Source organism: Cynocephalus volans, chromosome 4 (genome assembly GCF_027409185.1).
Source record: "Cynocephalus volans isolate mCynVol1 chromosome 4, mCynVol1.pri, whole genome shotgun sequence".
Lineage (NCBI taxonomy): Eukaryota > Metazoa > Chordata > Mammalia > Dermoptera > Cynocephalidae > Cynocephalus > Cynocephalus volans.
Genome location: NC_084463.1, coordinates 68901691 through 68925741, shown reverse-complemented (window position 1 = coordinate 68925741; position 24051 = coordinate 68901691). Strand labels below are relative to the sequence as shown.

General features: G+C 34.2%; 1 protein-coding gene across 4 annotated transcripts in view; it reads left to right on the top strand.

Moving 5' to 3' along the window:
* Positions 1-23205, top strand: part of GRIA4 (glutamate ionotropic receptor AMPA type subunit 4) — a 373844-nt gene extending 350639 nt beyond the window's left edge. The window contains exons 14-16 of one of the 4 annotated variants that reach the window (XM_063092601.1): positions 8879-8993; positions 17673-17807; positions 23041-23205. In XM_063092601.1, the coding sequence (XP_062948671.1) occupies positions 8879-8993; positions 17673-17807; positions 23041-23205 (415 nt within the window). Of the gene's footprint in view, positions 1-8878; positions 8994-15333; positions 15449-17672; positions 17919-23040 lie in introns of those variants that run through there. The other 3 variants (XM_063092597.1, XM_063092598.1, XM_063092599.1) reach the window with 3 other exon arrangements.
* Positions 23206-24051: the final 846 nt, after the last annotated feature.

Below are 24051 nucleotides of genomic sequence, written 5' to 3'. Positions count from 1 at the left end.
TAAAAAGGGTATGTAACCTGAATTTTTGGGAAGCTTTGAATGTCAGAAAAGTTAGAAAAATATCTTGGAGGCAATCATGAGTCACTGAAGGTTTTTGACAAAGTTCTATAAATGAGCAGAGAAGCAAGGTTATTCTAACTGAGAAGCAGAGAATGGATTGAGAGAGACAGTGGATCTGGTCTCCAATGATTAAGGCTTCAACTAAGGTGACGCCAATGTAATATAAATGAAAATATTCATTTGGAAAACACTTTTGGAAAAATAGCTTTTAATGGATAATTGGCTATAGGAAAGGAAAGGAAATGAAAATTCAAAGATGAGATTGAGTTTTTGTGGTTGGGCCTTGTTATTTTATTATTTGTTTTTACAGTTCTATTCCTTCTGTGTAAAATTTTATAATGCATTATACTGGAGCTTCTTTATGATGCTGTTTTTGGAGATCTAAGATTATATGACACAAAGAATTAAAACTTAAATCATTAAGAACTTTGTATGTATTAAAATAAACTTTTTAACCTTGAGAAAAAATAAATGTTACCATCTAGTTAAATCAAGTCATCAAATAAATTACGGGTATTGCTTTTTAAGGAAAATCTACCACACTTCCTTCTTGGGTATTTAGGATGTATCAGTGCATTTGAAAAGAGCACCTGCCTTGTGAGTTTTATCTCAACCCAAGGAGCACTTAGCCTGAGAGGACAGAAGTTGCCAATTCACTAGTGCAGGGAACATACAAATCAAAAAGCTTCCCAAGCATAATCGAGGATAAACCCTGCCAAGCCCGACAAACTTTTGGGGGAGAAGAAAAGTTCCCTTAGAGAGCCAAAGAAAGGATGAATAGTTTAACTACACAGGAAAGGGCATTGACAGGATACAAAGGGTGTCATAGTACTGTGGGAAAGAGCACTGGACCAGAAGGCAGAGAACCTGGGTCCCAGCTGGGCTTTGATGGACAAGTCACCTAACTCATTAGGCCCCAGTGACCACATCTGTAAAATGAGAAGATTGGAAATAACCTCTAAGCCCATTTTGACTCAAAAATTCTAGGATTCTAGATCTTTGAAGCAATTGATGAAAGTTTTTAGGAGTCAGCAAAGAACGGAAAAACATGATCCGTAGTCACAGAGGTTTAGAGTTCTGAAAATGGTATAAGAAGGATAAGGAGCATGGTTAGAAGATGAAGGAATCCAAAGCCAGGGACAGAGGCAGAGTCCATACGCAACTCATGGTACAGGCAAGGCATCTGCATGGAAAGCACAGCCCTGCTGAGCAGCTCACATGCTGCAAATGTGACCGCGAGGAGGTCTTATCATTTCAAAATTGTACTTTAAGATAATAACAACCCCAGCTTGAAAAGTGAAAGATATTCAGAGATAACTCAAAGCACTTCACAACTTAGGTAGGTAGCTTTGATCTTGTCTTGAAATAAAGTTCCCTTTGTATGATTCGATGACAGATAGTGATAACAACACAGGGGTGGCTTGGGGCAGGGACTTCACAATCTCAAACAGCACCCCAAGGCCACCACAGGTAAAATAAAATTTACATTATTTAATATGAATAATTGATATTTTCTCAATATTATGTAAGTGTAGCTAAAAGCACCTTTCAGCAGTTTTTGTTTTTCATTTTTTATTTGTTTGTTTGTTTATTGATTTAATATACAGTCTTTTAAAATGTCCCACATATAATGTGTTTGCAGAATGAGAACAGATTGAGGTGAATACTTTGGAATTCCTTCCAACCAAATCAAAGTCTTAAAACCTCTTCTCTATTAAAATTCTGGACCCACTGTGTGTCATAGAAATTTTTATTTCTCTTACCTTTAACAGACATTCTTCAAAGCCATCACTAATTTAGTAACTGTCACTAAAACCTAGAACAGATTTTTTTAATCCGTGTTTGTAATTGCCCTTCTAAGATTTGTGAATCCCCTGAAATTGTATGACAGTCTGTCGTTTTGTATGTGCATTTTTCCTGAGAAAATATCCCTAGCTTTCATCAGATTCTGAAAGAAATGTATCCTGTGATCTAAAATTGAAAAAAAATCATAAATCTAGACTGCCTGAAATATTTGTAAGGATTACCTTAAAAAATTCAACACTAAAAATATAATTAAATTTTTCAATCATCACAATCCCTAGCTAATGCTCTGACTACATTACTGGTCAACATCCTCACAAAAATCACAATGCACCCAGTTCTCAAATAGTAATTGGTCATGCAAATTCCAAAGAACATACGGTTTAGAGACAGTTGCTGGAATAGTCCGGCATCTACTTAATTTGTTTGGTTCTCCTTGACTCAACTAGGAATATGAAATACAAAGGTCTCCATACTAAGTTACATACATGTTATCCAAAACCCAAAGTAAAGACACTAAATTCTTATCAAAGTGGTTTTCAAATGCTCAGTATAAATCATGCTGGGTCTGAATTGTCTTTCCACTTACAAAAATTTTTCCCTTCAAATTTTGATATGAAATTATTGATCAGTATTGTCATTTTATGCAAATCTTGTCATTGCATAAGCAAATTGGAGTGAAAACTTAATATCTTTTCTAAAAACATTTGCATATATATGTAGAGCAATTTAGCCCAAATTCTGCCTTTGGAAATCAGTGCACAAATCCAATGAAGCAAAAAGAGCCTTGTGCTTATGTACTGGAAGGAATAATTTGGGAAGAAAAGTGATAGCAGAGCTACAAGTTAAATAGAAAACTTAGTAGAGCATTGATAATGCTAAGAACTGGTTACTCTTCCAGACCTAAATCCCTAGTAAAGGGTGGAATCATGAATGCAAATGGCTTTCCTTAAGATCAGACATATTTAGCTCTTAACCCATTATTTGACAGCCTATTTTTATTTACTTTTTATATATTTCTGATTGGTAAGATAGTTATTTTTCTTAATGAGTTATTATTTGAGTTTATATACAAAGTTCTGGGGTTTGTTGTATATTCTTAGTTTTTTTGCTAACTTGCTCCATCCATCTTTATTTGAGGCACATTATTAATTAAACTACAAAAGTAAATCCCATCTTATGTGGGAAAGGCTTTCATGCATTTCATGCGTGCAATTATGTGACAGTGCCATACCAACAATGCAGCCATCATTTGATACCAGAATGCATAGTCAATACAGAGTTGGTTATTATACATTTTTCATGAAATTACTATTTTCTTATTGGAGTGGTTCTGGCAAAATTTCTGCATATATATATATCTGCTGCATAACGAAGTTTAAATCAAGTGAGTTTTCCAATCTGGCATTTTAATTTGATTTTAAGAAAGAGATACAGTAATTATGTAGTATGATAGAAGATAAAAACAAATCGCATTTTTTTTAATTCCTGAAAAAAAATCAAGAAAGACTTTTTTCTTAGAGTCTCTGAACTTATTTGGGAGAGAACATAGTTACTAGCCAAAAAATCTCTTTTTCTTAAAACAGAGATATATACATTTTTTAAAAAAATGGCCTACGTAGGACTCAAGCCTATTCGCAGTCACATTCATTTAACTCAGCCTAAGGGAAAAGACTCACCTTGTCTATGTATATATGTGTGAAATGGCAAATCTCTCTAGGCCACTGAGAGTTCTATTAACCCCCTGCAGATCCTATCTAATGGGTTAGATCTGTTAATTGATGCATTACTCATACTTCTCTGCCTGACCTGTTCCCCTCAAGTAAAGTAGAACTTTTGTAGAAGCCAGATACATCACATGTCCTCCAGCCTGTGACTAGAGGCACAAAACCAAGTGGACCAAAGCAAACCAGATAATCAGGAACAATGAATGTTTTTCTGGGATCCTTAAGAATAACTCCGAGATTCTACCTCCTCTGCAATTTTATTTGATCCAAAATAGAATCTATATTTTGGCTTAAATAAAACAATTTGGTAAGGCATTATATTATAAAATAATCGAGAGTATTTTTGTTTATTTTTTTAAAGTGTTCTTGCCCATTGTAGAAAATTTGGGGTGAGTAGAGAAGCATAAAGAACAAATACAATCCAAATCAAACCTAATCTCTCCACCTAGAGACAGTCATTTGTTGTATTTTCTTCTAGATTTTTTTCATTAACATTAAATATATATGTACACACACGCATGTATAGTTTACTTTCAAAATAAGATCACAATGAATATACAAATTTGATTCTTTTTTCCACTTAGCATTATATTATAGGCATTTTCCCTTGTCATTAAAGTTTTTTTAATGGTTGTAAAACGTCAGTCATATGGATTATTGGTGATTATCAATATTTTCACCTCAGGAGCTTTGTAAGATATGGTGCCCGCAACCTGGAAGAACTTGATATAGGAGGGTTTGGTCTAAGCATCTGTATTTGTAGTAAGTGGTTCTGATACTCAAATCAAGCTTGAGAACCACTGGTGTGGACCAAAATTATCTCTTTCTTTTGGATATGTAGATTGCTTTCAATGTTTTGCTATATAAATACACTATGAGATTTATCATGTTACTTTGTCAACATCTTTGATTAATTTCTTAAGATGGGTTTCTAAAAAGGTAATTATTAGATCAAGGGTAGAATTGTTTTACAGATTTTGAAGTATAAACCAAATTATTTTATTTCCAAATTTTAATTCTATCATCAGTGTATGAGAATATTCACCTTATTAAATCCTGGACTATATTGAGCATTATCTTTATTTTTATCCTTCCCAGTATGAATGATGGGAAATGAATTTGCATTGCTTTAATTCACATTAGTTTAATTCCAAGTAAGGCTGAATTATTTTTATATGATTTGTATTTCTTCCTGCGTAAATTATCTATCAATGTCCTTTGCTGAGTTTAAAGAAATTTTCTTTTTTCTTTACACAGTTTCTTATAAAGTCACACAACTTTTAAGTTTTTTAAAATTATTTTATTGAGATTTATTAGAAACTATGAAAAAATTCCTAGCCTCATTCTGGTAAATATTCTGGACATTTTAACACCTGATATTTAAATTTTATAGAGAGTATAGTATGAAGAGACCACTCCAGTGAAGAGATCACAGGCCTAAAACTGAACAGACTTTCTCATGTGTATATGAGTAATGGATTCTTTCTCATAAGGGTAATAAAGCATCATTATACAGTAGTTAAGACAAATAAACTACATTAAGGTTATACACTATTGACATCATAGCCAACAATAAAATGTTTATGCTATTAAGTGAGATGGAATTGAATTTGTTTTAACCAAACTAAAGATAATATTGCAAATTACTTATTGTACAAACTATATGTGCCCTGAATAGCCTGTGGACAAACATTGACTAAATCTAAGGGTTTGTGTCATCAGTCCTTTACAATGATATTCACAAATCCAGAAAATCATAAAAATACTTCACTAAACTTAAACTTTTTGAATTTGCCCCATTTACTTAGGTAGACATTTTATTAGATGTATACTTTAATACCTCACCAACAGAGAAATTACACTATAAGAAATATGGTCTAGAAAGAAATATAAGGAGTAAGGCATAAAGTAAGCATAAAAGTATATTTGAATCTATAGAATTTAACAAGTTATTTGTGGTGGGTACAGGGTAAGACATAAATGTCTTGGTCTGGATTAAAAATACTTTTTACATGAAAATCTTACTTTATGCTATTAATTTACCCGAAATTAATAGACGGAAAAAGTTTACATCTGTTAATTCTTGTTCTAAACCTTTTGTTTTCTGTGGCATTTCAACAAAATTCTCATTAACAAAAATAGTTCCCAGATGCTAGGGCAATGAGGTATAGATTTTTATAATCTCAAAACTCAAAGGTAATTCCAGAAATAAAAACCTCTGGAAGTTTTCCAGAGGTCCTGGAATTTGACCAGGTGAACATTTTCATTTTTTCTCTGAATCAAGTTCCCCTTCATCTCACCACAATGAAAAAAAAGCTATTTGGAGAGGAGATCTTCTCACCTAGACTTCCCCTAGAGCATAAAAGGCAAAGGTGAATAAATTAGCTGGGTCTTACTTTAATCTAGAGAAGGTGGTTGTCAACACAACTGCTTCTCCAAAGTGGTTTACAAATCCAGCAAAAATGTGGCCACTTAATGTTCTTTCTTCCTCCACTTGCATTTCTAAATAGAAAACAATCTATTTCAATTAACTTTATTCTGTAAAAGCTGCATTTAATGCATGAAAAGGAATAATTAATATAAGAAATAGCCCACAATATTTTTCCCCTTCTTTCTTTTATCTGCTTGGCAGATCACTATTATAGCTTCTCTGACGCTTATCAAGGCAAGAATATCCCTTATAATCAATATGAGTTTCTGGCATTGATTTTCAAGTCTATGTCTGAAATGTCTGAAGGGGATTCCAAAGCAATAATGTGAGGGTATTTCAAAAAGATTGTGAAAAAATAAAATTGATAGATAATATGAATCGTCCCATGAACTTGTTGGAGCTCATGAAATGTGCTGCAGCAAGGATCTGCTCTCTGTGGCCCTCATGTACCTGACTTTGTATGACTTCCTTAGCCTTGTTTAAAAGAGATTCATTCTATATATGTGTACTTCAAAATTTAAGTAGCAATCCAAGGAGGACTTTAGACCTAAATTTATTATATAAGGAAATTACATATTTAGAGAATCGTAAAAAATAGGCACTTTTAACATGCAAAGAAATCTTGAAATTCCAAAGACCATCTCCAGATATTAACGACAATGTACGTTCTATTATGCATCATTAAAGAAATGTAAATTTGATATATGATGGTATTAAATGGACTTTACTGAGGTACCACATGTTTCGACCACATGTTTCTGGGAGGAAACATGTGGATTAATTGTGAACTGGGCAGCAACTTATCTATTGGTCAAAGGTATAGTACTCAATAAATATATACACACACACATGCATGCATACAGATAGCAGTGTGAAACTAAACTGTTTTTACATGGCCTATTAGATGGTATTGGAAAGATGATGTCTTAGAATAATTTTGTAGAAAGCTTGATTCCAAACAATTTTCTCAATGTGAAGCTTTTTTTCCTTATCCATTCCTTTATTTTGCTTTTCTGTTTTCTACTGTGCTGTGAAACTGTCTTTGGATATGGCTAATAACCCTGTTAAATAACCCTCTCATGAAATGGTTTTAGTTTTATCAAAGGAATGGTCTAAACCAACATATATAATAATTGGGATACCACTTCATTTTTAAAAATCTAATATGAATGTTTAAAGCTAAAATAAAGAAGATTATAAAAATAATTCTCCCCAAAATAGAAAATTTTAGTAGTTTTAGTTCATTGAAAGAAAAATTTATTTAGTCTCTTATAGACACAAAATAAGAAATTGTTTTAAAACAATTTCTCTCTCTCCCAACAGAAATTTTTTTAAGACATGTCTCTATCTTCACATTTCAATCTGGCCTAATCTGATGATTAAACTGAAACCTGATATTGTTCATTTTAGGAAGTGTAATAATTATTTTACACCACTAATGTGGCACTTACTTGAGAATGTGGGAACAGCTAATTATTTAATTAGCATTCAGTAAAATGGCAGTCTGACTCAAGAAGAGTTAATACTCCCAAAGTGTGTGAATTACTTATGGGAAGTGTTTATTTTCCAAGCAGATCAGATCATCACAACAGTGGAAAAGCGCGTTGTTTACCTGAAATATTACTAACACATTTTAAGAGAATAAACACTTTAATCGACTGATTAGTGGTAAAATATGCAACATTTTTTATTAGTCAGCTAAGTGACATTTCACTTGCAAATCAATGTTCAAGTTCTATTCATTAGTATGGTTGTTTTGTTTTATTTTATGTGTAATTTATTTGGCATTGAGTAATGACCAAGTTTAGTGTTTCTCAAACAGCACAGCACAAACTGTACCTAAACTCCACCCCTTATAAGCCACCCCTTATATTTAACAGAAATTTCAGTAAACGCTGGAAAAACCTCTTGAAGGAGTTAATGGGTCATTTTAAAACTACAACTTAAAAGCAGGAAAAAAACCAAATGCATGGGAGGCAAGGTCCCATGGCACATTTCTTTTTTATCCTCTTACAGAATAATCAGAGTATGCTACCCCTATTCCTCTATAGAGAGAAACACAGAGAAAATTGAGTCTAGATTGTCTTTTTGCAAAGTCCATATCACATGCAGCATGACCTCCTGTGGTTTAATTACTTAATTCAAACAGTCAAATTGGATATGTGATCCTAATTTCTAAACAGCATCCAATGCCTTTAAGAATCAACCCAAAATTTAAATATAAGAACTATTCCCTGAGAGCTGCTGCTCTCTCTTGACTATCCTATGGCTTCCGGCCCATGAAACTGAACAGACCTGGAAATCCTACATTCTGAGACCAACTAAGTCAAACAATTGAACACACTAAACCCACACAAATAAAAAAGGGAATAATAACTAAGCCATGCTCTTTGTTGTCAGGAAATCAGTACACAAAAATTAGTGGCTGGTGGCTCGTTTGTTTATGCCATTTTGTTTTTCCTTCTGGGAATTAATTTTCATTTCAGGCTCTTTTGAGTCTGACATTCTTAGAGGCAAAGGAATTCAAGATACAATTCTTTCTCAAATACTAGTAAATTCAAGTTTATTACTGTTTTGAAAAAAAAGAAAAATCCATATAATTCATTGATGATGAGATCAGTTATGTGACAATAAACAAACTGTGACAGTGAACAGCACCAAATATTGCATGTTTAATACATTTGAAATTAATTATAATTGCCTTTGGTTCGCACTCTGGTGGAAGGGGCTGCAGGATGGCAAAATGAGAGGTTTATTTAGCGTCTGGGAGAAGCTTATAAAAGAGCTTAAGTCCTCATTCCTTCTAACATCTTAACAGCTGTGCAGTTTCTTACAAAATATGTTTTATCGTTTCAAGAAATGCTGTTAACCTCGCAGTTTTAAAACTGAATGAACAAGGCCTCTTGGACAAATTGAAAAACAAATGGTGGTACGACAAAGGAGAATGTGGCAGCGGGGGAGGTGACTCCAAGGTTAGCCTCAATGTCACCAAAAGCGGGTAAACAGTATGTAAAGTAATAGGTGCATCTGCTGGGAGACTTATGGTTTGGACCTATTAATACCACTGGAATTGCTAGTCAAGTCCCTTCACAAACTGAAATATGCAATTACTGTCAAAGCAAAAATATTTGCAACTGTTATCAATTTGGTGACACTAACAAACCTAATGAAAATACAGTAGCCACTGAAAATCTCTGGCTTTGAAGAGACTGTGGATCAGACATTACAGTCCAATGAACCTTGCTTTTGGAAAGCAGGAAGGGATGCAAGTTTCTGAAAAAACAATTTAGTGAAGAGAGGAGAGAGAACAGAAAGGGTAAGTCTGTCTTGTTTTCGTCACCATTGCTTGACCAGAACTTCTACCAAATGTTCTTAAGTAACAGCAATAACAAATACCCTACATCTGTCTAGGGTATATACCAGAAAGCTTTCTCCATCTAAAACTCTCAGGCTTCCATTAAAGTTAAATAACAAATCAAAGACAGTCATGTGATCTAGACATTTTGTGCCTTCCAAAATGATCAGCCTACAAAAACAAGATTGACTCAGCTTTATCTTCATTCATATCATATTTCCAGCTTCATAATATTTTTTTAAATTTCTAAGCAGTTCTAAAAAAAATAAATAAAAGGTATATAAGTAACAGAATATACTAACTGATGTCTCAGAACCCTTCCTCACTATTTATCGGTGTTTAAAGACTGAAGGAAACAATCCACAGGAAAATTCTGACTAATTGCCTTCAGTACCTTCAATTGATATGTAAGAATAATTAAAATGCAAAGTATATACTCTTGTCTTTGTTTTAAAAATCTAGAAAATTGTCCAAAACAAGAAAGTGTGCTTATCTTCAGGTTCCTGACTGGGCTATAATTTCTCACTTGGCCACCTAACCCACAGAACGATGCTCTCTTTTCAGGAAGTACCTGTCAGGATGGCTGCCACTAACTCCACTGACCTCCATCTAAAAGGCCTTTCAGGGCTGACCCCGTGGCTCTCCCGGGAGAGTGTGGTGCTGGGAGCGCAGCAGCGCTCCCTCCGGGGGGTTCGGATCCTATATAGGGATGGCCGGTGCTCTCACTGGCTGAGCACGGTGCGGACGACACCAAGCCAAGGGTTGCAATCCCCTTACCGGTCACAAAAAAGGACCAAAAAAATAAATAAATAAAAATAAAAAAGAAAAAGAAATAAAAGGCCTTTCAAACTGAACTCACTTACATATTCTCATACGCAGCCCTATTACAGGAGGAGGAAGGATAAACTTTGCCTCCATTCTAGGCACCACCTTAAGGAGTATTAAGTTTTTTTATACTTTGGAGTCCCAACTTTCCTTGAATTTTTTGATAGTTTCCATAAAAATATAAATAAATATACGGATACATGTGGAGAAAATTACTCAAGTCCGCACTAATAATCTAGCATTCTTCCAAGCAAATTAGAAATGTAAGAAAATATGCATAGCACCAGAGAAAACAAAATGAAGACATTATTCTAGTGGAAAAAAATTTGTTCACAAATTTTTATTTTTATTACAAATATAAAAGAAGTAAAACACTGCTTTAGAAATAAAAATTTTCTACCAAAATGAATATGAAGTCCTATTTTAGTGTACATTAAAGACTCTTTCCAGAGAAAAATAAGCAAGCATAGCAGAAATGTACATACACTGGACAATTCTATGTAACAAAAGTAGTTTAATTTATTTAAATGAGGGATTGGACAACTCAGTCAGATATTAATCAGCTTAATGGACATTCAGTAAATATTTGTTGTCAAAAAGAATAAACGTGAATTTAACCTTATACATACCAAAAATTAAACTGCTTATTCTTACAGGTATGTAGTACATTGCTTTTAGCAAACATGAACTACAAGATGATATTCTAAAATGTTATTTCAAATCTTAACAAGTAATTTTCAAAAATGTTATAAAATTAACGTAAAATGTTTCCCCACATGAAATTACAGTATGTTCTATTTTCCCTCAGGAATTTTTTTTTCATACTTAAAAAAAAAAAATCCTGGTAGGTTGTATATTGATGTAGGGTTTATCACCAAGAGAATAGGTTGTTACAATCTAAATGTTAGTAATGCCCTACTCTGAATTTGTAACAAAAGGTGATATTTTAAATGGCTTGACCTTACTTAGATCACAGTAAATTACCACAAGACAGTTGTTTCTCTTTTGTTTTCATTTTGTACCTTGTTCAGGTGATTGATTTTTCTTTTTCATAAAGCAATGCATTTTTTATCGTTGTTGGCTGTCCAGTACAGGAATCCAAACCTTTCACCTTGGTGTTATAACACCATGCTCTGACCAACTGAGCCAGGCAACCCTGGTTTTTCTTTTTAAACTTACCTCGCCCCTCCCATTTGGCCCGATCTTCCTCAAAAGAGGTAAAAAAAAAAAAAAAAAAAAAAAAGGAGGAAAAATACTAATTTGAGAAATGCAGCTGGCTCTAAAGCCTTCGTTTTGTGTCAGCCCAAAGGAGAAGAGACAAACGCTGCCAATTCAGTGTAGAGAGAAAAATACAGAGAGATCTCTGCACCAGCATACTGAAATCCTGGCCTATCTGATTTTGAAATACAGAATCTTGGTAGGAGAAAACTAACTTCCTAACAGTGTGATTTATCCAATAAAGAAGGAAAAGGGAAACCTGTTCCACACATGAAAAGGTTCCTATTAGAAGACAATTGGCTCACCTGTCATTCACAGGATTGTAACCAGAGAGGCCTATCCATGCAGCAGCCAATTATTAAACTTCTGCTTTAACCAGGCAATGGAGAGAAAGAGAAATTACCCACTGTCCTTTCCCTCAAGGAGCTTATGATTTAATGTAACCAACAAATGAACCACGTAGCGTCTCTGTGGCACTTTGCCATTACACTCCAGGCGGCGCAATAATTAGCGTCCCCGCGCACCTGACGGCCATTCGCAGCGCTGGGAAGGTCTGACCTCAGCAGCCCTCCGCCAAGAGGCCACACACTAAAACGTCAAAATTTAACAAAATACACGAGGAATAGGGCCTTACATATTAAATGAAATAAATGAAGGTGGAAAGGCATGATCTGGGAAATACAAATTCATTCGTTTTAAAACTTGATCCTTTTGATAATGTTAATATTATTGCAATGGGGTCCTTCTTTTAATGGTCATAAGAAATTCATACTTATTCCTGTGAATAAAATAACATAAATTTATTAACTATGATCCAATTTAAAAATATCTATTATGATGTCTAAAACATATTTTACCCTTTGATTAATATAGTTTAAGCACAAACCATACACAAAATTTTATGCTGCTCTTCATGTGAGTTGTTTAATCCTGGTTCTAGTTGGAAATTTTGGCAATACCTGTAACCATCAATCCACCCATAGTACCTAATAGCTACGAAGTTATTTTTTTCTGTTTATTTTAAATTTTGGTCTCTTTCCATGTATATAAAATATGCACACTCGTGGATGTAGATATTCACATAAAAATCATTTCGTAGGTGTGATTACCAAATAATAATGTTTTCTCTAGGAATCATATTGATCACACAATTCCTGGTATTTAATTTGGCACTTTGAAGAATACAGCTTATTCCTGACTTTAATATGTGTTACACTTACAGATGACCTACTCCTATTCCCCACAGCCATAAAAACTAATGCAAGCATAAAGGAATTACTACAAAAATATGCATTCATAAGCATGAAAAAATGGAAAGAAAAAAATGTTGTGGTAAACAAAAACCCCTAAGGGAAACTAGCCTTGGAGAAGCACTCTCCCAGTAATGAATTCCTTGCTCTGATATTCCACCAGTTGAACATTAAGTATGGTTTATGATACATACCAATCTAATCTTACCCTCTAAAACCAGGCTGCTGGAGGTAATAGCAGAAGGGACAGAGGGGGCAGAGGAAAGAGGATGTGGGTAGGGGAAAGGAATACCTTAAGAAGGGAGAAACAGAAGCCAAGGGCAGTCTTCATCTCATCCACAATTTTGCCTTCAACTGTGCCTTCTAGAAGAAACTTGAAGGAGACTCTCTGCTTTCATTTTCTTTCTCTTTTCAGCACTAAGTCCTCCTCCTCCTCCCAGCCCACCCCATTTGGTAAATACAATATAGACTAATATAATTTGCCTACATATGTGTCCTATAGGCTTTGGCAAGCTAGCCTGGGGACCTAAAAAACCTCATACTCTCAGTTCAGTGAGAAAGCTTGCTCTGGATTCAAAACAAGTTAAAGGTAGCAAATTTATGGAATACCTACTCTGAGTCAGATACGCTGGTAAAATACTGATTTACAAAGATGAATGAGCTGTGGCTTCTGCTCTCAAGGGGTTCACAGTTCACCCACCAACCCACAGGGGTGGTTTTGTAACAATCACTTCACAAAGTGAGGGGAGGGTAAAACCTAGATTAACTGCAGCTAAATTAACCAAGCACCCCAATTAACCATAACCCTCACTCCACCTTACACCCAAACTCACCTTTCAGTGGTAAGTGTTAAATCATGCCCATGCCAGATTTTAATCCAAAAAAATGTTATAATATTCTAGGATCATGGAAATATATATTACTCCTTAAATGCAACAAATAAACCTAAGCCATAGAAAGATCTTAAAACATTGATAAAAACAAAAATTAAATTGTATGTAGAAATCATAAAAACACAAAGGAAAACATGGTTTAGAAATTTTATTCTAAACCAACAGTACAAAAGTATTAACCAGAAAACTCAACCAAAACCCCGAGTCTTTTGTCGTTAATATTTTTAATTGCATAAACTATTGTCAGTCTATTACAAATCCTAATTCAGCTATTTCCTAGTTGTGTGACTAGATGAGGTAAGCTGTCTGTGCCTTGGTTTCCTTGTTTGTAAAACGTAGGTGATAACAATAAACATGTAAAATGATTTTAACAGTGTCTGGCACACAGTAAGTGCTCAGTAAAGGTTAGCTACCATTATCACCATCATTATTAATTCGCTGTCTTGTATAAATAGTCTTATGAAATGAATCCCCTGGTAACCAAATAAATGCATGCTGTGTTGCTCCAAATGCACTCAACATTTCCCAGAAGAAGTGAGGCATTAGGCAATCAGACAAAATGGGCTGCCTTAGAAATGTCCAGAGGGAAATAAAAACAAAAAACAAACAAAAAAAGAGAGAAGAAACAAACTAAAAAAAAAAAGGAAGGAAGGGTGGGAAAAAGTAAGAAATATAAAATAAAATAAAATAGCATCCAGAGGAATGCAGCAAGTCCATGTCTGGATGTTTGTAAAGCAAAAAGAAACCAAAAAACCCACTAACCACAAAAACAATAACAAAAAATGATTCTAAGAGTCACTGCTTCCCATCCATCTTCTTAGCCTTCATATTCCAATGTGACAATGAAAACAATGAATTCTTACACTCCTCAGACTATCGATGTTGGGTGATAATTGACATCTTCCTTCCCACGACTCCTTATAAAATATTTGGTATTGGAGGAATCAGATAGTGAGAAGAAAAATAGGACTTTATAGTAAGGGGAGCTTATCAGAAAAATCTTAGTTACCTCTAACCTAGCCATTTCTTTGTTGGTAAGAATTTGTGGAGTATATCATAATCATTTTACCTCATACTTAGAGTATATTGAGATGGTAGACCCAAGGTAGATGAAAATTGCTTCTGGTGATATTTAGGTTAAATTTTTCAGTTCAGAAAGGAAATATCAGCATGGGTTCATACTTTAAAATAATGGTTCACATATTTGTCTTATGAGAACCTTCCTCTGCATGTGGTAGCCCTTTGTGACACTGTCACCCTTGGATGAAAGTGGTTAAGGAGTCAATTTAATGATGGATAATGTAGACATACTTTTATAGCATAAAGTAAAATCCCACTAACTGAATCACAATGCAGGCAAGAAATGAAATGAGTCCTATCAAGCTTCTATTTAAGTCTGTCAGCCTGCAGCCACGTCCATTAGTTTTGAGAGGGGGGAAAAAAAAGAAGCTTCTGGATTTTGAATGACTCCCACATTTACATGACGAAAATTATAAATGCTCGAGAAACCCAACGCAGGCCAATAGTTTTGGATTCACAGTAATTGCATACATCTTATTTAAAAATCCTCCCTAGCAGTATGTGCCTGTTACCTGAAGCGATGGAGCAGGCCCCAGTTTTATGTCTGATTCTAAACCTGGGCCTACAGTACAAGACATAGCACCTGCTGTGGCCTCTGCTCTGTCACTTTGCCATGCGATTCTAATGTAGTTTTACTTGAATAACATAAAATAACATATATAATGTTATTTATGTTATTTTCCACGTGAAGAACTCCTGTAAACCTTGCCGTTTTGAAACTCAGTGAGGCAGGCGTCTTAGACAAGCTGAAAAACAAATGGTGGTACGATAAAGGTGAATGTGGACCCAAGGACTCTGGAAGCAAGGTCAGTCGCTGCAGTTCGGGGCCTCCTCTTGTGTTCACAAAGCAGTAAACGGGAGCAATTGTCAGAAGTATATGGAAACAATAAAAACTGAACATTTCTCTATACCCTCAGCCACTGCCCATATCAGAAGCTAATGTCATAAATTTCAGCCACAGAACTGTCTTTTTAAGAAACTGCAACCTGCTCCCCAATATTAAGGCTTTTAAATAAACTTAAATTAATTGCAAAAAGATACAAAACAATAAAATTTCTTATACTATTCTCAAATTTACGTACCACTGATAAAAGCAGTGTCTTTTGGTTAGGTTTTTGTTTGTTTCAGAGGCAAAGACCATGAAATCTATTATTTCAAGAACTGATGTATTTTCAAAACAGGACATGGGAAATTGATCCGTAGTCATCAGAAAAAGAAGGTTCTAATATAAAATAAATGCTTATTCAGAAGTTCAGTCTTTTGTCATCATATTGCCAAGCATTCCACTTTAGTTTGAAGAGGCCCTATTGTATATCTGTGCTGACAGATAAACAGAGGAAACCTTCCAACTCTACTCTCCGAGAAGAAATTATTTCAATAAATCAATGTTTATGAATAATATCCTCAAGTTCTAAGATCTCTTATTCATGAATTCTTTTTAGAACAATGCAGAAAACTGTAGGCCTAATTCTGTTGAAAGTAGTGTAAAAACAGTTATATTTTTATTCTAAAGAAAAAAATGTGACAGGTTTATCAGTGAATCTAAACACCTACAAAAGCCTGAGGTGAAGATTCTGGGAATCCTTTAATTTTTTTCTGTATCTTCTTCTAGCAAAAAAACAAATTATGAGTTATTCTAAGACATTAAGTAAGTAACAGGTCTAAATAGGAGAGCCACAATTAATTTAAGAAGAAGGCAAAGTAAGGTTAATTGATTCCTTTTTTAGGCCTTATCCCTGTATTTTAATCAGTTCTGCCTGCTTTTGAACCAGAGTGGAATGAGACAAGCTTGGCCAAATAATGAAATAGTTATCTCAAATCTTGATGTAAAATCAGAGAAGCATAAATATTTAATGAGTGATTAATTTAAAAATGAATTTACCCTAAAATTTTTGGTGCAGTCAGCTGATGTCATGACTAAGTTGACAGAGTATATAGTGCATTTTTTGAATTAAACGGTCTTCTAATAAAACTATTTAATTGTCTGAATCACATTTTGCACAAAACAAATTGCTAAGAGGATGATGGGCACAGAGCATCCTTTAGGTAGTCACCCAAAGTAATTTTTAGATAATGTTATGCAATAAACATATTTACAATTTATGGAAAAAATTCTTAATTTTGTTATAATTTTAATATCTTCCAATCATATGCTTGACTGTTTCTGATTTATTATGAAAAAACATGCATACTAAAGCTCTGAAGAATAATATGTCTAAATATTAACTGATTAAACATTCTTAAGTGGGAATGGAATTGTATTTTTAAATCAATAGAAATAATTATAAATTTGTCCATACATAAATAATTTATTTCTCAATTGATCATGTAATTTATATATTTTTAAGTTACCAAAAAAAGTTACCTTAGTGTTATGCATATATAATTATTCTTAAATAGTATATAATATGTATAAGTGACATTTTTCATAAGATTTCCCATATAGATGTAACTGAAAGAACAAATGATGTGTACCCTAGCACATTATTTGCATTTTTTGGTAAAGAAATAATGAACAAAATGTGAAACTACTGTTTTAAAGATCCTTGGTTTCTTAAGTAGGGAATGTGGAGTTAGATTTATTCAAAAGAAATCTGAAACATTAAAAGTATGTTTTAATGGAAACGAAGCCAAAAGAGTTCCCCTTTCCCATGTAATTGGATTTTAAACATCATTTTCAAACTTAACAATAATAAGCCCACTTCTGCCACCCTATGTAAATATATAAATGCTTATATATAGTTAAGTAGAGTGGTTTTCATTGCATATTTAATAATGATAAAATGTTACAGATTTTGTGGAATGTAATTACATACAATTTATTGGTAATCATCATAATTTCACTTCTCCCAAGAGCTATAACCTTATGTTTAAATCCATAAACCTACATCAGTGACTTATACTTGTAAATAATTTCAATTTAAATTAAGCATTTACTTTAATTGGCTTTTTTGGATTTCATGTGTTCTTTTACCTTTTGGATGTGACATTGCTGCAGTTAACTGAAGTGTCTTTATCCCCCCCCCCCAGGACAAGACGAGTGCCTTGAGCCTGAGCAACGTAGCAGGCGTCTTCTACATTCTGGTTGGCGGCTTGGGCTTGGCAATGCTGGTGGCTTTGATAGAGTTCTGTTACAAGTCCAGGGCAGAAGCGAAGAGAATGAAGGTGGCAAAGAGTGCACAGACTTTTAACCCAACTTCCTCGCAGAATACCCAGAATTTAGCAACCTATAGAGAAGGTTACAACGTATATGGAACCGAAAGTATTAAAATTTAGGGGTAGGACTTAGGGCCTACTACAGTGAGTGGGGGATGCATCCTGTGAACGCGGTGTTGTGCCCTGTCTGTCCAGTGATGGTATCGCTTGCTTCTAACTAGAGCTTTATATTTTTGGAAACTTCAGTGCAAAGTGGTTCGATTTTCTTTGGCTGCAGATGTACTGTTTGAAACTTTATGTTGCCAATAGATATCTGCATTGCAAGGGTCAGAAAGACAAAAACAAACCAGAATCGCTCTGCGAAACAATTTAAACAGTATATTCTACCTGAAATTTGGGAAAAATTGGAAATTAGATCTGGGCTTCTTTGCACACGGACCATGCAAATTTTCCCTGTAACAATCCAATTTCAGGTTAGATGCTAACAAAATAAGCACAAAATCTGTTTGAAGTGATCAAAACCTAGACAGTTGCCTATTTTTGATAAAGTCATATTGTTATCTGAAAAACAGTACATGTAAAACCTCTAAGGCACATGGCATATGCTCAAAGAATTTTAGGTCTTATTCTAATTTGTTTTACATTAACCATCATTATATATTTTTAAAGTGTGAAACCCCACAGTTTGTTCATCTGACAATAGTCCTTGAGCCAGACCTTTAGGGAGGAGTTATCATCAGAATTTTGACTACAATCCACATTTATTAGATGAAATTCGACTTTTATGTACATAGCAATACTAAGACAAATAAGCATTTTAGGAAATAACAGCAGTTTTGCCATCGAAAATGTCAGCAATATACGTGTCCTATAGGAGAGTGCAGTGAAAGATAAAAATTGCAGTGAGTTATGACCTTTTTCTTAATTTCAATTGCTTTTAAGCAAGCCATATCAGTCCCACTTACACATTTCTCATTGTGTCACAATAAAAATTATAAGCATTTAGTGAAATATAGAAGATAAAGATCATTTTTTTAAGAATCTAAATGATACACTTCTTCTTTCCTCTAAGGATAGAAAGTGATCTTAAGATCTGAAAGGATTTGTTATTGCTCTGTCTAAAATCAGGTCTCTCAAATCCATTTTCTAAAATTATACATAATAGCCAACAGAATAGGTTGCTCATTGTGATCACAATGATAATTGAATCTTTGAACCTTCAAGAGACATTCAGTGCTTGATGTACCCTAGAATCAAAAACCTGATGTAATTTTAATAAGGTGTACATCTGAGGTTATGCCAGGTAAATGTGCTTGATTTTGATGTTTATATAAAAGCTATTGAAATACTTGTTAATATTTTAATAGACAAAGAACAAAACCTATCTGTTTTTTTATCAAGATCTAATTGCTTTTATCGATAATCTAGAAATCAATGACTGAGTACAACTGCACATAGATAAACTCAAAATGGTTCTTTCCCAATTTTGTAAGAAAGAGTTAAGAACTAAACCCTAAATTCACTCAGACCAAAACATTTTGAACATGTCTTTTGATAGCAAAACAACAAACTGGGACGATGTCAAGGTATCTTGGCATTAGGAGAATGCTTTCATTTTTAATGTTTACAGAGTGGAGGAGAGATTTTCTGAAGGTGACAAAAACAATACTTGGCCAGTTTTCAGAGCCAATTGTTTGGACTGCATTCTGAGATCAATTTTATAAAATGTCTTATAAAAGTTTTGTTACGGATTCATTAAAACTGACTTTTCTTTGACATATCAAAGGCATTCCAACCATCAACAAAGTCCAAGGGCAGGGAAGCAAAGAAAAGAAAAAAATATTTGAAAATTTTAGAAAGAAATACTCATGGATGCCCGTTCATTACAAAGTTCTGGGAAGTTGTCAAAATAAGCTATAAATTTCCAGATTATGTACATACAATTTATATGTAATAATGTTTTTGGAGATAGACCTGCCATTGAAGTTCATCATGTGAATTGCCTTCAGAACTACATTTGAACTTTTAATGCAATACATTTCAAATTAAAAAAAAAAAAAAGCATTCATAGCCATCATAGCCATCTGACTTTGTAAAAGACAGTGGCATTCAGGTAAATGAAATGATTTGCATCTGTAAAGAAGACTTGAGCTTAAGCAGTTTTTATTTTACTCTCAAATTAAATGGCTTTTTTCTTGCAAAACTTTATTGACCATAATTATGCAAATGATTGGTAATTTAGATAATATTGTCCCAGAATCCTCAAAACAAAACTTGAAACCTTCAATACATGGTAGAGTATCTTCTTAAAAGTGATCATCCCTTAAGAGAACATATACATTAAGGTAACAACCATTAGCCACTTATCCAACCAACTCAGATAATAGGCAAACTTTTAAGAAAGTTTTCTAGTTTGAGGAGCCTCAATAGGTTTGCATCAAGATGAGTAGAAATTACATTTTATGGAAAAAGCAGGAGGTACAAGTATAGGAAATAAAAAAGCTAGAACAGGTTTAAAGGGAAGACAGGAAGTTGGCAAAGACTTATTAACTAATACATTCAGTTACATTAATCTATAAAAGAGGAGAGGTTGTTTGCGAGTACATAGAATCTTTCAAGCTTTGGAAGCACTTCTTCACAAAAGCAACCAAGAAAAGAAAAAAAACAAAAATAGATTTTATGGCAAAAGCTTTCTGAAAATGCTTTTTAAAAATCACAATGCTTTTATTAATAGTGTTTTAGTAATTCTTCTTCAAAAAATATTAAAACAAAGGTAAATGAGTAGATTTTTTAAAATATCTATTTTACTTAATATTAAATGTTGAAAGGGAATCTGAAGAAACATATTCAGACTTTGGTCTTGGTTTTGTTTAAATTTACTTAAGAGTAGGTAACTATGAATTCTCTGGAACCACCTTTCCTAAGTCCTCTGTTAAGCCCCTGAATGGTCTTGGAACCGAAGCTTCCGAATATACATGATGGTCTGATACACTGGCTTAGATTAGACTCATGGATATTTATTTTTCCTGTTTTCCTCAGCATGTGACTTAATCTAACTAATCTAAACTGCCCACAACTGCCACAAAATTGTTTTCTATAGAAGCTCATGGAAAATACCAATGCTGGAATAGAATGTTCTAAACAGCTAGGTACCCCCTAAAGGGTTCTGACCCCCAAAACATCCATCTAAAACACATAACACTGAAAAACAGGATTATACTATAAAGTTATCCAGCAACTCTGGTACCAAATTTTGGCCTATGTTTCTTAAAGATAACACTTTGTTATTAAATTTTTTTTGATGTAAATAGTACTGCTTTGCTAATGCTTCTTTTTATACACACTAAAAGCACACTAACACTGAGTAGGAAAATATCCATCTCTAATAACATAACCTCTCAAGAGTCTCACTTCAAAGAGCAAGACTGCTGCGGCCAGGTACACCTTCTGGTTCCCTGGTGAGATTCTGCCGCATGAATGAGATCCCTGAACAAGGGATCCTCTCAGATGTTTGACTTGAATTGAATTGTTTCATTTCTAACTTCCTCACTGGTGTACTGAAATTCAGCTTCTCTTCAATTTAAAACAGAATACAATAAATTCATTTTGAACTTTTTAAGGTACAATTTACATCAGTAAAATTCACCCCTTTCAGTGTACAGTTCTGCAAGTTTGGACAATGCTTCATTTGGAATTTTATCCTATTAGTTCCACTTACAAGAAAGAAAAATGTATTTCTCATATGTGGACATTCACCTACTCAGCAAATATGTACTGAGTGCCTGTTACATGCCAAATGCAAGTCAGAAGAACTTAGATTTCAAGGGAATAATAAGAATAATTAAGTGGGACTGTTGTGTTTTCCCTAAAATCCTCATTTCATTTCCATGATTTCTAAATATAAAAGCTACTAGTGTTTCCATAAAGACTGTATCCTGAGTTCTGCTTATGAAGATATGTATTAAGAATTGAGACTGTTCACTAAAACGGAACCGTGAAATTGACCTTTTTTTGACCTCATCTTTCTGAAATATTAGGGTAACTGATCTCTAAACTTTTTTAGGGGCTAGTTGGTTAGAGTGCAGTGTTGCTAACAACAAGGTCGAGGGTTCAGATCCCTACACTGGCTAGCCACTAAAAATAATAATAATAATAAAAATAAACAAATAAGCCTTTTTTACAGTTTTTAATCCACTTATTGATTTTATTATTTAATAATTATTCTAATATTTAAGTTCCAAGGCAGAATAAATGCAGGGATAGAATTTCCAAAAGAATTAGATAAAGTTAAATTTATAACAGGGTATTCATCATGAGTTGTGAGAGAGAGATGATCTAAGTCATAACAAACTTAAGGACTATCTCCTTTACCTTATTTTCCTCTTGAATTAACATTAAAATTCAGCTACTAGTAAGAATTAAAAGACAGTAAATGAACAATAATTAGATTTACATAATAACATTGTTTCTTCTCTGTGTAATATTATTATCTGCTACCTAATGTCAGGGAACAGGAATTTAATGAGGATTTCAGAGACCTGACCCTGTAACCTCAATAAGAGAAGTTCCCCAGTGTTGATTATTCAGTACATATTGACACATACTCCCTTTCAGTGCAACTTCTTTAAGCAGAATTCTTAAAATATGAGCCTTAGCTTCCATAATAGGCATAGAGTGAACTATATGTCACTAACTGTGTTGTTCTGAGTCATGTCTCTAACTGGTATGAATGAATGAAAGTGTCTGTGGGTAGGTCTGTGTTATGAAAACAGGAAGATCTGTCATGAATAGTGTATGCATATAGTTTTCAAGGCAATTTATCACCATTTTAAGAGTCTAATCCTTGCACGATAAGGAAGATATTTTCTAACCAGAAATCACAACTTAAAGAATGTTGTCAAACATAAAGGAGCTTTTAAGCTCAACTAGAAGTAATAAGGCATAGAGTGCAGCAAGTGAAAAGATATTTCTTGCTCAGATTTGCTAAACAAGACCGATTTCTATGAATTTAGAATTAGTTCTTAAACAGATAGGACCACAAACTCCAGACTGATTCATTCTTCAGCGTAGTCGAGCTTTTCTTTCTTTCATAAGCAGTTTTCATTTGACCAAAAGAATATGGGGAAAAAAATGCAGATGTCTAATGATTGATATTTTGGTGTTCGTTGTGCCCCATTTTGCTGAAGACACAGAAATATTGTAACACTCCGCGTTCTTTCTGCTTCCTTTCCATGCAACCCAGCTGACCTTTTCCGAAGCCATAAGAAACAAAGCCAGACTATCCATCACTGGGAGTGTGGGAGAAAATGGTCGCGTCTTGACGCCCGACTGCCCAAAGGCTGTACACACGGGAACTGCGATTAGACAAAGTTCAGGATTGGCTGTCATTGCATCGGACCTACCATAAAAACCAAAAAAATAATTGAGTGCCTTAATTAAACTGTTGGTGACTGATGGGAACGCAGCCCTGAGGGACACGCCAAGCGCGGGCCTTCGCTAACCCAGTCCTTGGGCCGAGACGCGCCGGACACGGGCCGCAGCAGCGTGTGCATGAGCTCCGCTCGGAAACCCCGACTCGGATTTTATATCAGGAAAACTCACAATTTAGGTTTTCTCGGGGAGTGGGTGGGGGGAGCTGGGATGGGTGTATTAACAGCAACCAGTCTCACTCGAGTGGACTTAAACACTAATCAGACTTGCCAGTTAGCGCATTAAACTGTGAAATTTTTGCTCAGAAAGGCCTTTGTCTTCACCGAAGGGGATCAAATAGTTATAGAAGTCAATGAACATGCTAACCTGGGTCTCCAGAACACCCGCAGAGTCAATGGAAGAATATCCAGCTGAGAAAACAAATCACTAAAGTGGGATAAGAAAATAATAAACAAACATGTAAATCCTGTGAAAACAAAAAAATTAAAGGAAGTATTTACACTTACTTTGGAGAAAAATACTGAAACATGCTTGCTTTTTAACTGACGTAAATTCAGTAGAGGACAACACAATTCTTTTTTCTAACCATCTTAGGGAACAATACATTGCAATAATTGATATAAATGCCATCACTGTAATAAACTTTAGAGACTTTTTTTTTATAAACGTGTTGGTCATCTTGTTTGCTGTAACCTTCACTCTGTCACCAGTCGGTTCACAGATTGCATTTGTCTCACTACCAGGAACAAAAACAAAATGAAGAAAACAATGTTAAATCATCAGTCCACAATGTAGATCAAAAAAGACTACGGGTCACTCATGT